Raw genomic sequence first — 16,537 nt, 5'->3', positions numbered from 1 at the left:
TGTGGCTTCTGTCTCTTTAGATCTACCATTGTAGGTATCCATTGTTTTTTCCATTTTTTCTTCTTTGTCCTTCACTCCCATAAGTTCTGTGATTTGTTTTTTCAGATTTTCTATTTCTTCTTTTTGTTCAGCCCATGTCTTCTTCATGTCCTCCCTCAATTTATTGATTTGGTTTTTGAAGAGTTTTTCCATTTCTGTTCGTATATTCAGCATTAGTTGTCTCAGCTCCTGTATCTCATTTGAACTATTGGTTTGTTCCTTTGACTGGGCCATATCTTCAATTTTCCGAGCGTCATCCATTATTTTCTGCTGGTGTCTGGGCATTTGATCAGATTTCCCTGGGTGTGGGACCCAGCTGGTTGAAAGCTTTTTCTGTGAAATCTCTGGGCTCTGTTTTTCTTTTCCTGCCCAGTAGGTGGCGCTCGTGGTGGTCGTCTGTCTGCACGGCAGTCTGCCCGGGAAACCGCGCGTGGAGGCAGGGGTCGCTGGCCACCGCGGCTTGGGAGAGTGCCGGTCCTAATTGCCCAGCTGGCTCAAAACGCCAAGCGTGACGGAAGAGCCCCGCTATCCAACGTTCCCAGTCAGACCGGGGAGCCATGTGCGTGGAGGGGACCCCAGTCGCCAGCCGCCCCGGCCGGGAAAACGCGTGCCCCTCGGGTATCTCACCGCAGCAGATTCTCCCTGCCTGTTCAGCTGTTTCAGAATGGGGTACGCTGTCTTTTTGGTCTCTGTCGTGACTCCGGGAGCTGTTTTGTATTGTTTCTGTTTCTTTAGTTGCTTTTCTGGAGGAGGAACTAAGACCCGTGCGTCTTACTAAGCCGCCATCTTCTCTGAAAGTCAAGAAAGAGGTTCTTGACAGCACCTTGTTGAATGGCTACGCGATTGGTCATCTCAGGAGGATGGGGACGTGCACCTTCACCAGAAACTGACAATCTTTCTGGAATGCTGGATATTTAGCTTTGAGAACACAACTTACCTCCTCAGACAACACCTCCCCCAACACACACACACACACACACACACACACACACACACACCCTCCAAGGAGAGAAGGGGTTTCCAAGGACAGCAAAGGTTTAATATTTTAGAGATACAATTTTTTTGAGCATTTGTTAAGGTTAATTATTGATAACATTTAAGGAACAACCAGCCATGTACCAGGTTCTGTGCTAAGCACATCAGTCTTCTCAGCACCTAAACAAGGGGGATCTCTTGGATGATCAACTTCATTTGTCAACTTGCTGAGGGGAAAGCTACTCAGACACTAATTTAGGTGTTGCTGTGAAGGTATTTTCTAACTGTGGGGAACATCGATATGCATTTGACTTTACGGAAATTATTCTCCATAATGTACGTGGACCTCATTCAATCAACACAAGACCTTAAGAGTAATAACTGAGGTTTACCTGAGAAAGACTTTTCTGCCTCAGGTCCACAGCATCAGCTCCTGCCCAAGAGTTTCCAGCTTGCCAATAGCCTGATCTACAGATTTTGCACATGCCAGCCCCCACAATCTCATAAACCAACACCTGGAAATCAATCCCTTTTGGTTCTAGTGCTTCTACTTTAATGGTTAGCTCTTGTACAGATCCTTATCCCTATGAGAGCCAAGACTTTTCCATGGTTTCCACAGGTGGGTGGTGGAGAAGGTAGGGTTCATTCTGGGATATAATCCCAGAGCCCTATATTCTTACTCTCTCATACTCTCTCACTCAGAGGTAACTGTAGGCATATCTGATGGTGGCAAAAACAGGAATGCTCCTCATTATTTTCATCCATCAATCTGTGAAATCTGAGGCACATCTTGGATCCGAAGCAGATTTAAGACCCTACCAGCACCAAGAAATAAGGGATAGATAAGCTGCAGTCACACAAATGATGGAAAATTACTAAAAATGTGTATTTTTGATACTACAAGAAAAAATCGGTTATCTGCAGTTAAATGGTCAAAACTCTTTCATTCCATTCATTACAGAACACCAAAGGAAAGTCCAACTATTCATCTTGAAAGGGATTATCCAGAGCAGGAAAAAGTCCAGCTGGGTCATGCTAGTTCTGTTCTCCTACTTGCTTCCTGTTTTCAAAACTAACAGCTGCCCCCTCCACAGAACAGCTCAGGGTCTTAAATCTAGGAACCTCAGAATTAATGTCCACACATTCTATATAAGGAGGCGCAGCCTCTTCATACATCCACGGCATGCAAACACTCCGAAAAACCAAAAATGCTAGAAAATGGAAAACCTGATGATCATGAGGCATGGAATAGTTCCATACACCTGTTTCCAAATCCTTGTATAAAGTGGGTGATGTGCAGAATTTAGGAGACCCAGATTCAAATCCTGATTTCATCATTAAGTAGTAATGAGGTAATTTCTGGGGCAATTTTCTATAAAATCAGGGAGATTATCAATGGTTCTCAAGTTGTGATGCACAAAAAGATCACCTGGAGTGCCTGCTAAAAATTTACCTGGCCACAGGCCTAAGACTTCATTTGGTGGGCCCAGGCATCTGCATTTCGACTAGCAAGCTGGTTGACTCTGATGCTGACATGTCCCCAAAGGAGAGCAAGGCAGCTGATAGGATAGTGGGTCAGTCACCTCAGTGGCCATCTGCTTAAACATCACTGTCATTGCCTGGCTGGACCCAACCTGAGGAGAGACAGGTGGGAAGGATTACTGTCCACTACCTAGGAGGCCGCGTGCTCCTGAGGTTCATGTTCTGAACACCAACAGAGGCAACAACTTGGGACACAAGCAAGTGTTCCTGAAGCCATCAGCCTGCTCCTTCCCCTGGCTTCAGTAGGTAACTCCCCTGAGAGATTTGGACTCCTGGGTTACAAATCCTCCTAAGGTGTCACCTTGCACTTCTAGGGGAAATCATCGATTCCAATTTTTCCTGGCTCCGAAGAGATAAGGCAAAGTATACCCTATGTCAGTAAATCAATGAACCATATAGGAAATGATCATTTCCTTGCAGAGATCCAACTTTTGCAAAAAAAAATGTTGGTTAGCTATAAAAGCAAAGTACCAAGACATGCATTTCACTGAAGGAAAAAAAATAAATGAAAGGGAGGCAGCATTGCAGAGTGGTTAAAACACTTTAGGCTTCTTAGCAGTTCCCTGGGTTCCAACCTCAACTTCACTGTTCACCAGCCACAGACCAGTGCAGATTAACCATTCTGAGCCTCAGTTTATTGGCCTAATAGTATTTTAAAAGAAGATAGATTAAATAATAATTTTCTGAGAATAATGCCAGGGCCATAGAAAGAACTCTTAAATGTAAGTTATAATGAAATTTTTCTCATTTATTCATCAATTATTTACAAGGCAATACAAAGAAAGTGACATGGAATATAAAACACCAAAAGAAAGGGGAGAAATAATTTCTAAGATTACTGATTTAGGAATTGGTCAATTTTTCAGAATATTGGCATTGCTGTTACTTGAAATTAACTCAGGCTATCTAGAAACTTTTTCTTTTCTTGTTAACCATAATGTGTAGATATCTGTACATATGTGTGCATGCATAGATATCATCTATCTAATTGTATATAAATATAGTTCAGCTTCTTTTTTTCTTTTCTTAGACAAATTTCTTTCAAATGTTGGGAAACTGGATGAAAGTGAGTTATATTTGAATTGATTTTAATGTAAGTACTGAGTTCAAAACTCTATGTTAGTTAAGAGCTACATAATAGAGCATTCTGCACATCTGAACAATGCTATGTTACCTCCTACTCTTATTTTCAGAATCTCATTCTCCATAGTTTAGAGATGAGCTAGGATTTGAACTCAAGCCTGTATGACTGCAAATCCTACTTCTTCCTTCTTGAGTAGACAGCAGTTCAGACGCCAAAAGGTGAAAATTATAAAATATAAGTGATTCATAAATCACAAGGGAAGGAGTTAATGTTCCTAAAAGTTGCCTAAAGAATTCCCAGAGCCTGCCCATGCCAAAAAAACAATTGCATGAAGAAGCTACTCACAAAATTATACATGCTTACACACATATATCCCTTCACCCACATGTACACCCTAGACAGTATAAAAGTTTGAAAAGTAAGGTATTATACTAACAGACAAGGGCCAAATTTCATGTTAAAAAATAAAACAAAATAAAAAGGCAATCAGAGCACAATTGCTTCTTTCAATTATTAAAATTTATATTCATGAGACTGATAAAGATTCACAAGCAGCAATTATTTTCAGCTTCCAAAAATATTTTATTTCATTAAATAACTGTTAAATAATCTCTACAAAGCAAATTGCATAGAGAAATGTAAAAATGATTATGTTCCTGGAGCTTTCTATACCTCTTTTTTCTCATCATCTTCTTGTCATATGTACAGAAAGCTGCTGCAAATGGGCAGTGCTGGAAGCCACCAGTTCCCCTTCTTCAGGGGCGCAGTGCTACCAGCAGAGAGGCTTACCCTCAGGCAGCAGGTGCTGCACGCAGCCTCAGGCTTAGCTCCTTGTCAGGTGACTGTCAGCTCAGCTTGGAGCATCTGCTGGCACTCACGAAGAACTAAGCAGCTGCACAAGGTTTTCAAGACATTTCAAATAATAGGCATTTAGAGGATTTTCTTCTGAGGTTGAGAAAGCTGTGACAGAAAAATAAAGGGAATGGAAATACCAATTAATTAAACTTAGTACTACTTAAGAGTAGATACACATAAACATATATGAATAGGATTTATATGTAATTTAAAGTTTGATTAAAGTTTTTAATGTAGTAGCATAAGAATATTTTACATTAAAAATTAAGTTAAAGCATTTATACTTATTTTTATTTTTATTAATAGCTTATCCAAATAGTATAAAAATAATACATCTACACAGTGGATATCAACTATAATTCCAAATGATATGCCATTCTTCTTTTTATGTTCTATTCCTCCCAAAGCATAAACTATAATGTAACTCAATTATTCACTACCTCTAGAAATTACAATGAATTACCTCTAATGTAACTCATTTTTTCACTACCTGTAGTTAGAAATGAACAAAGAAACAAAAAAACATTTTCTTAAAAATCAGACTATAAAAACACAAATAAATGACCAAGAAATCTGTCATAGTTCAGGAAAGACAGTTCAAGTTCCTAGCTTAGCATAAAATAAGTTCAGAGAAAAATGTTCATTGAAAACTTGTGTACTTAAAATGTGAAACTGAGTAGCGCTTAGCAACAACACCTGATCTCACACCATGATCAGGCCATGGGGCAGCCTGGATACAGGGTTAGGGATCTCTTCTTGGCAAACTGTGATTCAACCCCCTGAGGTTACATCAAAGTTTCTTTCCAAGGTCAATTCTAATTGCACCACTTCTTATCACCTTAGAACATACTTTAGCACAGTGGCCCTTGGAAAAGGAAGTTCAGTTCAAGAATAAAATGACTTGGAGAAAGAACACAGACATGTTTTAAGGAAGTATCCCATCTCAAATCTTCATTTATCAGTACATTTTCTCATTTTAAAAATATTACAATGAAAAGTACAGACCAAATATCTGCACATTTTACAATGCTTTAATTTAAAAAGCCCCTCAAATCCTAAAAAAAATCAATGTAAAAAATTGTATTTTGCTGTGGCCTGTCCAAATATCACTTAAATCAGAGAATTTACTTCCAAGTTTAACTATAAATTTCTTAATAATGAAACTTACTTTTCTTTGCTAAGGAATATGCTTCATCCACTCTTCTTTTTACTGACGGATTTTTCAAGGTTGGTTTTGCCTGGAGATAATACAGAATGATCCATTAACTAGATTTATTCTCACGTGTCAAGGACCAGGATACCCCAAACATAATTCTGCTATTGCTGACTCCAGTCATAAACGGGGTACTATACAGTATAATAATGTAGCTAGGGAATTATATATCACCACATCCTACTGAGCCATCCCCCTGACTCTTCTGGAGTCTAAGGCAACTCTTTTCATTGTCTAACCTAGCTTCTTCCTCTACCATCCCATGTTCTTTCTTCCCTCCCCTTAACTCCTCCTCTAATCTCAATTTTCTACTTTAAACTACTCAACCTAAACTATTTACACTCTCTCACACCTCAGATTGCAGATCAATGATAATGAACAATGCCAGTCAGTTGTTCAACAAAGATATATTGAGTAACACCAAAGTGCTAAACCCTGCAACAGGTGCTGAGAACACAGGTGGAAATGAAGATGGCAGCCCCATCCTCACCGGCTTCCCTCTGGGGAGAACAGGCAGCATCAAAAGAAAGCAGGGTGCCCAGCCTTGCGCAGCACCCCTCTGGGGGAGCTGTCCCTCCCACCATGTCACATGGGTGTAGGTTAATCACTCAGTTAATGCTCGGCCCTCGGCTGGGCAGGAGTGAGCTGTGGGCAACAGGGGAGAAGACCAGAGGCATGAGAAGAGCGAGAGAGCAGGTGCGGGTACCCCCTCTGCTCTTTCTGGGCAGCCTATTGCCGCAGGCTTACAAGAACTCAGCTGAGCATAAAGCTGTGAGGATGTTAGCAGAGAAAAAGGGGAAACATATAAATGGATAAAACTTGGTTTTTAGGTTTTATTTGAAGATGTATTTTTCCCTGAGACATCTTTTAGAAGAAACAATTTTGTTAGTATAATTGCATCAATATAGCAAATCAACTGAAACTAACCAGGAAAACTCAAAAGAGAAATACTCCTCTGAACTGAGAAATTAGGTTGGAGTGAGTACAAGAAAAAGATTTCAGCTGAACGGTTTACCAAGTATCTAACTGCATGAAGGATATGTCCTAAGAGGTGTGGTTGCTGGTTCCCACATATTAACAGTAATTAAACAAAACTGACCTTCTGGTAATTGTGAAGCAGAGCCCAAAGTGCAGCAGCTCCAATCCTCTGTACATTTTCATTCTCATTTTCCAGACAAGCAGCCAGCACAGTAATAACTTTATCTAATAATAAACACACACAAAAAGTTCAGCCCTGCACACTTATCTTGGACTAATCAGAGACCCCCTTTTCCCATCAGAATGTACCCAAAATTGGTACATTAGACAATAACAACAACAATCTTTAAACCCTGTGGTATGTGGAAAGATAACTTCAAATTGTTTCATTACAGGCATAGAACGGTCAGGGAAACAGGGATGCCTAACTCAACACAGACACATTCCATTTAACAGAAAGACGCAATCACACAACAAGTTGTATTGATGAGTTAGTAATTATAGCTTCCATTTTCATATGCAGAAAATAGATCTGCTCTCATGAGAAACTATAAAGACTGTTTTACAAACGCATCGCTAGCATGAGCTGAACTGCTAGAATGAACTACTATGTAATCGAAAAATACCATGAGTTAAGCCTTTCAGAAAGGACTAAATAAATGTTCTTAGAAAAATGTTTTTCTTGTGTCAGGATTTAAAGGCATACAGACAAACAAAATATGGCCCCTTTCTGAAAAGCTAGCCAGAGTAGGACTTAGAAATTATCTGTAGCAGCTTACTCATTTTATGTGAAGATTAAAATAAATCCACTCCTAAGGAAATTGTCAGGGTATTTCCAATATGGTGTTTTAAATTCTGGAACTTTATTGCTTCTTCTGATAAATCATTAAATTGTATGAAATGATTTTTCCTCTAAAATCTGTGATTTTTGAAACGTGCTACATTCTTAAGGATGGAACCCTTGTTACTAGGCTCTCTGTGTATGTATTCCCACTGGGTGCAACTAACTGAACTGTCAGTGGGCCACAGGCAGGCTCTGCGCTGACTTGCTGCAGATTCCAACCAGAAGGCTAGCATATTTTAGGAGCACAATAAACACTAGTTAGATGAAAGGACTCAGGATGAAAACAAAAATGCTGTTTAAGTGATTCTATTTAGATTTTTAATTTTTTTAAAGGAAAAGATTTTTAAGTTATTTACAGGAGAAGCCCCTGCTCTGTAAAGTAAACACTAACCGAGCACTGAAGGGCAGTGCTGGTGCCACTTCTCTCCAGACAGCCGTCTCTCCTGCCTGAACATCTTCCCTGGAGTCCCTACACCCTCGGGTTTCCCAAGCCACCACCCAGCCATAATTAGTCCCTACAAACTGCCATCAGATGTGATATCTCTCATGAGAGTAACGGTCAATATTCATTAGGGCCCATCCTCAAATGAGTGTGATTTTTTTGTGTTCCATCTGATTAGCAAATGACTTTTATACATTGTACCCAACCCTCAGAATATACAATCCCTATGCTATAAATATTTTTATATCATAACTCAACTCTGTCAACCACTTACTATTGCTGAAAGATTTCTTAATAAAGTACACATACAGGTCCACTAATGTCGTGGCCCCATCTGATAATGCAAATGGATCAACTTTAAAAACACATGCACATTTTATTGTGAAGTATGTATAACATGCCTACAAAAAAATGCACTCAATTTTTTTTTATGCTTAACAAATAGTTTGAATGAACTCCCATATAAACATGTTAATAAACTAAAGAGAAAGGAAATCGTAAAATGCAGCTACATAATTAGAAAGTTATGAATTTTTAATATTTATTATCTTCTTAATATAACTGACTTAACTATAAGATTGGGGAAGTCATTTTGGTAGTCTGAAATCAATAATAGTGAGAATATTTATATCCTTATCCTAGGACGATGGTTCTTTGGCATTCCAAGCTTCAACTAGGTAAGACCACCAAGAAGACTCCACATCTTGAAGAGTTGCTCCCTCGCCCCTCAACATTCTTGAGCAAAGCCAAGCGAACAAAGATTGACAGGTGTCCTTGAGGCAAAAGAGCTTTCTACAGGCTTCTTGCCCCTCTGGACACAGGCTTTCAATTAAAATTGGCCTGGAAGTTTCCCAAAATTCTTTCAGTTCCTTGAGTCTTGTAAACTTCACTTTAATATATTTTACCCAGCAGGTTTTTGTCGTTTCCAGGGGAAACCTAGCCTATCATTATTAGAAATAGGGAACCCTCTGAATCTATCTATAACAGCGAGGTCAAATCCCACTGCACACTCCCCTCCTGACCATCGAAACCAGGTATTTGGGTGCTACTGATCAAAGACACACAGACTTACCTGGCAGATTTTAAGCTAGCTGACTCTGCCAAGCCCTCCTCTTCAGATCTCTGAATGGAAAAGGAATCAAAGCCTTTGACATCCCCTTCACAGTTCCATACAGAAATTTCACAGTTGCTGACTCTTATCTCACCCCTGCCTTGTAAGTGCACTGATCTCAAGTCTGAGGGGTGGGGGAAGCTCCTTCCTTCCAAAAGTTTGTCCATCTGCTTTAAACTAACAAAGGAGACAAGGTATTGCTGACTACAAGGAAATACTAAAAATAAATCCAAAGGATTTACAAATGAAAAATGTGGACTCTTCTCTCAGTTCCCTAAAAGCTTATCCTTTTTCCAACTCTTTCAATAACAAAATTGCAATAGTTCCCAAAGAAAACAATCTATACAATGAGGGGTGAATAAATAATAAGAGATACTTCTGAGTAACAGATACCACATGTATACTATCTCATTGCCTGAGAAGCAGGGACTTTTTTACAAATGTGTACACAGAAACAGATACAGTGAAAGAGGATGGCAACAACACACTGATCTATATCCCCTTGCGACTGAGAACACAGAATCAGCGGATGAGCAAGGGGAAAGCTGGGCACAAATGCATAGTTAATTTTGCTAAGTTCAAGGCTGGCTGAACCTTGAAAATCTTTCTGTATAATATTTCTAGCAGTTAAATCTAATCGGAAACACAGACTCATGACCAATCCCATCGCAGGGTGGGAAGAATGACTTCTGCCCACTCTGAAAGCTCCATTTATCACAGGGGAGAAAAAAAAAGCCTCCAAGAAAAGACTAAGTGAGAACCACGGAAGGAGAAGAGAATTAACATCTCCTGAGCATCTCCAATATACTGGAAAGAGTACCAGCCCCTTCATGTATGTTTATAAACTGATTCTTACCAGAACCAAGAAAGCAGGGATTAGTTCGGAGATGAAGACACTGGGCCGAGAGACACTGAGCTGCCCAGGTGACGAGCACACAGGAGCTGGCATGTCTCCTCATGAAACACCAAGCCTACTCAACTTGACACATTCCTGACAGAAGCAGCTTATGGTTGCAGAAACAGATCTTTCCATTCCTATATTTTTGCTTCGAGGTTTCTCTGAATCCTCACCTACCTTTCCCTCCATCTAGCCCACATCTCAGGAAAAGAAGGCTTTGTAAAAGTTAACTGCACCATCTGGTCTTGGGCCCTGAATTTAAATGCCTGCTCAGAATCTCTATCCTCTCTTGGCCATCAAATACTCACTGACTGCTCACTCTGTAGCAGGCATAAATCTGGGTGCTGCAGAGACAGCATGAACATAGTAGGCAAAAATTCCTTGAACCTGTAAGAGTTTACATTCTAGTGTAGAAAGAGCAGCAGTATATATATATATATACACACACACATAAAACACATAGTCCATGTGGCTGATGTGATAATGCTATGGAGAAAAATAAAATGGGAAATGGAGAAAAGAGTGTGGGAGGATAGGGGAGAGGAGGCAGGATGAAGGGGTGCTGTTGCAAACAGGCTGGTGGGGAAAGGTTTCACTGAAATGGTAACATTTGTTAAAGACCTAGAGAATAAGAGGGGCAGCGGGAGGAACAGGGAGGGGACACGGGAGAGGGGTAGGAGGCAAGGTCAGCGAGCATGCCTCCTGCTCCTATTCCCTTGCTGCCCCCTGGACCCAATGTGTCTATCTTGAATGACACAGTGTTAGCCCTCAGAGACCTGAGGTAGTTCCTAGAAGGCAAGCCATATGTAATTCATTCCCACAGCCCCTGCCTTCCAGAGTGCCTTGAATGCAGGAGGAGGCGCTTTATAAATGCCTGGCAAATTATTTGTAACATTATTTTCAGTGTTTCAGTCTGAATGGAATAGTATGAATAACCACATATACAAGTCTGTGTATGTTCACATGTCGGGGGTGGACAGTGTGGACACTTACCATTCGCCAATATCTTGGGTTTGTTAGCAGGACTGAAGCAAATATTATGAAAAATAAGAAGAGGTATATAAGGACTGCTCTTATGTTTGCATTTGCTCATCTCTGTCAGTAAGTCTAAACAGCCATCAAGCCTCAGGATCATTTGTTGCCCATCTTCTCCAAATGATATATTCAGGAGGAGCTTCAACCAAAGAATGGCCAGATGACTGAGAGGTTTATTTCCTCCTTTTGGCAATGTCAGAGAGAGAAAGTTCTGTAAGAAGTTACTCTGTGGGTAAACAGAAAGAATATTATTTCCTTCTTCAGTCTTTTTCATTAGTCCCTTGGTGACCAATTAACTACTATACTGGTATTCTTTTCCTCAGTTTTAATTTCTCCTTCCTTCATATACACTCCAGATATTCCATCTGTGTTATAATCAGGTATAAGTGATAAAGGTAAGGAGAACAAAAACAGCACTCAAGTTTTAATTCCTACTAATTCTCTCTTGATGATGAATGAAGTAAATTACAGCCAATTCAATTATTTAAGATTGATAATTCAGTGTGGGGATATTTTCAAGCCTCTTGAGTTTTGTCTTTTTGACTGCCTTCTTGCAATTTTGCCACTCAGTAAAACTAACCTATGGGAAGGAAAAAGAAACAAAACTCATGAAAGTCATGGGTACTAGCTAAAAACTCTGGTTGTAGTGAGGATATTTTGAACCTTAAATATAAGTGCATTTTTAAAAAAAGAACTATGGATACATCTTACAGACACTTTAACCCCAGTTGCTTATCATTACAGATAATTTCTCACGACTATCACTCTAATAAACTTAGAGATAAGAAAGCTATATTACCTGTACTGTGAGAGTCCTTTCAACTTCCAAACCTCTTCCTCAAAATCCCACAAACCCTTAACTAAATGAAAGGCAATAATTTATCGTCTTGAATAATCTACATTCCATCAAAGTTTGAAAGTGGTCTGTCAAGTAGAAGCCCATAATACTTTGAGAAACTTAGCTGGAAATTTCAGTTTGATCAAGGTGCAGAAATGTGATTATTTAAATTTCATAGCTGCCCACAATGTCCCATCTCTCTCTTTTTTTAATAATCTACTCTTCCTTAATCCTAGGGTTCTCCTGTACCTAAATAAAGATGCCGATCTGACTCTACAAAATAAATTTAATGCTTTTACATCAAAGAACTCTGAATATAAGAATGAAATGAGCTACAGAAATATCAGTGACATTACCCAAGCAAAAAGCCAACTGTAAAGCTTTATGCCCATTTCAAAAAACACCTGCTGTCACTAACACCTTCTTTCTCATCTCTCAGCCTAAACGAACGCTTTTTTTTTTTTTTTAACATCTTTACCTTGCCTTTCCCATTCGGCTAGATTTTATCATGAAATACAGATCTGGGATTGGCAACAGGGACTAAACATACAGCTGTGCTTTAAAATGTACATTTACTGCTGGTGTACCTTCTTTTTGCTGTGCCTAAAGATGCCTTTCAACAATTTCCTCCATCAGTAGAACATGTAAATCGTATCATGGGAGAGAAAAACTGGATGCTTTAGCATCTTCATTGTGCAACAGTATTTCCCACCACCTACTGAGGAATGATAGAGAGCCCTGGGGCAAAGGACAACTGGATACAACATAAGAAGTCTCAAGAGATTCTTAATGAGGGCTGAGAAAAGCATCTGGGTTTGCCTCTGAAAACTGAGTCTGACCACACTGACAGAAAAATACTTTCAAGTTTAATATCAGAATCATGGACTCTAAGTTGAAAATCCTGAGATGATTTTGTTTAATTAGTTTTAAAATGAAGAAATTCAAGCTTAAGGGGAATAAGTCTCCCACTCAAAGTTGCACAACAGACTCAAGATTGGTGCTTATATTCATTCCCCCCGGGTGGGGGGGGGGGTTCTACCACAGTCCCGCCCACTGTGCTCTGGCAGGGAAAGAGGAGGAAAGCGCTGCCCAGCCTGCACGATAACATCATGTGCAGTCTCTAAGGTCGAAGGACAACAACCACATACATCCAGTTCAAGATGACCTCTCCTTTTGGAAGTGAGAGAAAACATACAGCCACATGCTGGTAAAGATACCCCAACTGGCTTGCAAAATTTGACGACAACTCATGAGCCAGTGAGAGTTGGCTCCAACACACCAAAAATATCTTTTCTTGGTAAGACTGAGCTTTCTATTTATTTGGTGACTGCACTCAAACTATTTTTCCAGGGAAGGAGAGACAGAGAGACAGCAGTGGAAAAGAAGACTGGATTCTTATTTTGTCTTGGCCTTCATTTAAAAGAAACAGTAACTACAAAATTGCTATGTAATAACAAGCCGACAGGAAAACTGATCATATCCAAATTTTAAAGGATTTTTCTAAATTAAGAATTCTGTTTACTCACATCTAAATATAGACTCAAACTGACCACCTGTACTAGAATTTGTTTAACTTTTCAAAGTATCCTTGTTAAAACTCTGTGATGAGAAGTCAAGTTCGGGCACTGAAGAACCAGGGGACTCAAAAAATTGCCTATTGTCTGTCATAAAGAAGTTAGGTCTAACTAGGGGTAAAGGTGCTTTGATTTCAAAAGCTGCTTTTTTTCATGTAAATTGAACTGAAATTACTACTGCTTAATTTGGCCTATTTAAGGACCACATATATTACTTTTATGATCTGACATGAATATTAGACAGCTATATTTCTAAAAACCCTCATTTTTGAGAGAGATAAAACACAATCTAAAGGCTAAGAAGATTAACTGGAAGGAAATGTTATGATCTCCATATTCTGGCTTCTGTCACTGTTCATGTATCATCTAGCAACTGGATTTAAACAAAGTGAATGCCTTAATCCCTTTACAATCTTTTAAAATGTCTTCAAATCATAATAAGTTAACCCTAGAAACTGAGTTCTAGACTTTTCGCATGAGTCCTTGACAGGAAGGATGGTTCATTTTACTGAGTATCTTTTATATGAGATGAAGGAGAGTTGAAGTGCTTACCTTTTGAATGACTCCTTTACAATCATGAGACAAAGCTAGGTTTGAAAGAAACATGAAAGCTATCTGCTGAACTGCGGGGTTCTCCAGAGGCGTCTGAGAAGCCAACTTGATGATGCACAACATCAGGGAGTTGCTGGGCATGCCTCTCCATGCAGGTGGAAGAGGGTAATGTCCAAAACTCGACCAACAAAGTGAACTGCAACCTAAAGAAAACAGCCTATCATAATGTCTTCTCAGTTCCACTTCTTAGTTCTTATAAGAAATCAAGTGGTAAAGCATGTCTGTCTACCAAATGGCTTGGCTACTAGCCAGTGAAGAGTACATCGGCACTGAAGGTTGGTGTGGATGTCTACATTCAACTTAACGGATCTACTTCTTTATTAAGGGCCTAATCATCTCGAGAGCATTTAAAAACACCAGATTTATTAAAAATAAAAAAGAGGATAACATAAGCATAATAGATGTTTAATAATTCCTTTTAAAAGGACATCTGAATAAAGGCTTCAATAATGAAGAACAGAATTTTAAAACTGGGAATTTTACAGAAAAGAAAAGTGAGGAACTCACTAACCCTGGGGAGGGGGGGGGGGGAGCGGGGACAGGGCAGGAACTGTATTGCCACTTGGCAGATGGAGAGACAGCTCAAAAAGCTATGGTGACTGCTCAGGGTCACCTGACTCTTAAGCAGCAAGAGCTGGCAGTGGAATCCCCTGGTTTTCCAGAGCCCAGTGTTGCTCCAGTAGGTTATGTAAGTATGAGATTTACTGAGGGAGAAAAAGAATCATAAAAGAACTTAAAAATTACAAATATGTTTTAATGTTCCATCTATAAGACTGTACTATAGCATAAACCTGAGACAATTAACTTTTAAAAGTTCATGTGAGGAGGTCAGCTTATGTATGACAAGATCAGAATCAAATATATTCTGTAAAACAAACTCACAAAAGGTGAGCAAGCAAAAAATAAAAAATACAGTGATAGTTCCTATATTCTTAACTTTATAGCAATATCCAAATACCAATATTTCCATTGACTGCTATACAAAACTGTCATTACATGATGCAGTTTTGCTTAGAAACAACCTAGACAAGAAAACAAAGTTTTTTTTTCAGTTTAGGAGCCTAATTACATTCTAATATTGACAAATAATTAAATTAATTAATTAAATAAATACAAATAATTAGAATATAAAAGTAACACAGATTTTAGTTTCAAAAGATTCATATTAAAGTATATGGTTTTTTTGTTGTTGTTGTTCAGTATTTTGCAACTGGTCCTTTTTCCATTCCTACTTCCCTAAACCTTTGGAGGGTCAGGGTAAAGAACAACAATATCCAGATTCAGACCCAGTCTTGTGCTGGGTCACATGAGGACAGACATTAAGCTGAAAGACATCTGAGAGGTGACTGTCCAAGCAGAAGTAAGGAACGGAGAAAGTCTGCAGCAGAATGAAAACGGGACAACCCTGCCCAGGAATCACATACACTACAGTGAAAATTCAGGGTTCAGGGCCTGCACGTCCGTCTCTGCTGAGGGAGCTGGCCAGGTGAAACCTGAGTGGGCTACAGAGAGGGGCAGCCTCAGAGGGGAAGCAGAGGAACAAGCTAGCACCATCATACAGGCAGGGATCAGACAGGCTCTTGACTTCCTGAGTTCTGGTCCTTCCTCCATGTATTCTTGCTATTCGGAGACCCCTGTTGCTGAGCTGTGGAATGTTGCTAGAAGAAAGCATACAAGCCTGCTGATCATAAATTTTAAATGGGTGATTAATGTTGTCAGCCATCCTACTTTACTTTCTCAGTGTGTTTGCTTTCCATCCTCTAAAACAGCTATTTCACACCTTCTCCTCTCTCTGGGAATCATCTAGACCTCTTGCCTTTGCTCACCTTTAGTTGTCAGTCTTATCTCATAATTAATGAAGAAAGCAGAAGCATTCAGTTATGAATTTCTCATCAAATCTACCAACCTCTTAAACTTATATCCATACTCACTGCCTTCCCCCTGCAACAGTAAACGAAGTTCCTCTATTCTTCTCAAAAGAGCTACTCAACTTGTGCTCGGGTTCCCATCTCCTCTCATCTACCCATAAATATCTATACCTTTCTGCACCTCATTCTCCTAATCCTGTAGATTATTACACATACCTCAAAAAAATCTTAAAAACAAACTGAAACCCTCCCGTGACTGCTCATCTATCTCTTTCCATTGCTGCATTTCTCTGTTTCCCTTGAGAGTACTTCACCTTCTCTTTCAGCCCTCACCAAGTCAGCTTCGGTCCCCAGTATTGTACTCAATTTGCTCTAAATTCACCAAGAACATCAGTGCTGATAAATCCAATGGTCACTACTCTGTCTTCATTTTATTAGAATTTCATCAGTATTTGACACATTGAGCATTCCTTTCTCTGGCCTTGTGTAACTGCATCGCAATGTAACTGGCTACTCCTTCTGTCTCTCTAGCAGTTTCCTATCTTTGCTTGGCTCCAAGTATGGCTGTACCCCAGGGCTTGGTCACATGACTCTCCTCTTCTCCATCTACACAACTTCCTTGGGTAATC

The 16,537-nt window shown here is 39.6% G+C and overlaps 1 protein-coding gene across 2 annotated transcripts in view; it reads right to left on the bottom strand.

Moving 5' to 3' along the window:
• Positions 1-3,306: 3,306 nt before the first annotated feature.
• The window catches only part of RTTN (rotatin), a 202,798-nt gene continuing 189,567 nt past the window's right edge, over positions 3,307-16,537 (bottom strand). For both annotated transcript variants that reach the window (XM_077135252.1, XM_077135253.1), the window contains 5 exons: positions 13,981-14,183; positions 10,975-11,242; positions 6,808-6,911; positions 5,664-5,733; positions 3,307-4,600 (listed from right to left, as the gene is read on the bottom strand). In XM_077135252.1, the coding sequence (XP_076991367.1) occupies positions 4,515-4,600; positions 5,664-5,733; positions 6,808-6,911; positions 10,975-11,242; positions 13,981-14,183 (731 nt within the window). In that variant the 3' untranslated portion in view covers positions 3,307-4,514. The remainder of the gene's footprint in view (positions 4,601-5,663; positions 5,734-6,807; positions 6,912-10,974; positions 11,243-13,980; positions 14,184-16,537) is intronic.

Source organism: Tamandua tetradactyla, chromosome 18, assembly GCF_023851605.1.
Source record: "Tamandua tetradactyla isolate mTamTet1 chromosome 18, mTamTet1.pri, whole genome shotgun sequence".
Lineage (NCBI taxonomy): Eukaryota > Metazoa > Chordata > Mammalia > Pilosa > Myrmecophagidae > Tamandua > Tamandua tetradactyla.
The sequence above is the reverse complement of the archived record's forward strand: the minus strand, read 5'-3'. Positions and strand labels throughout refer to the sequence as shown.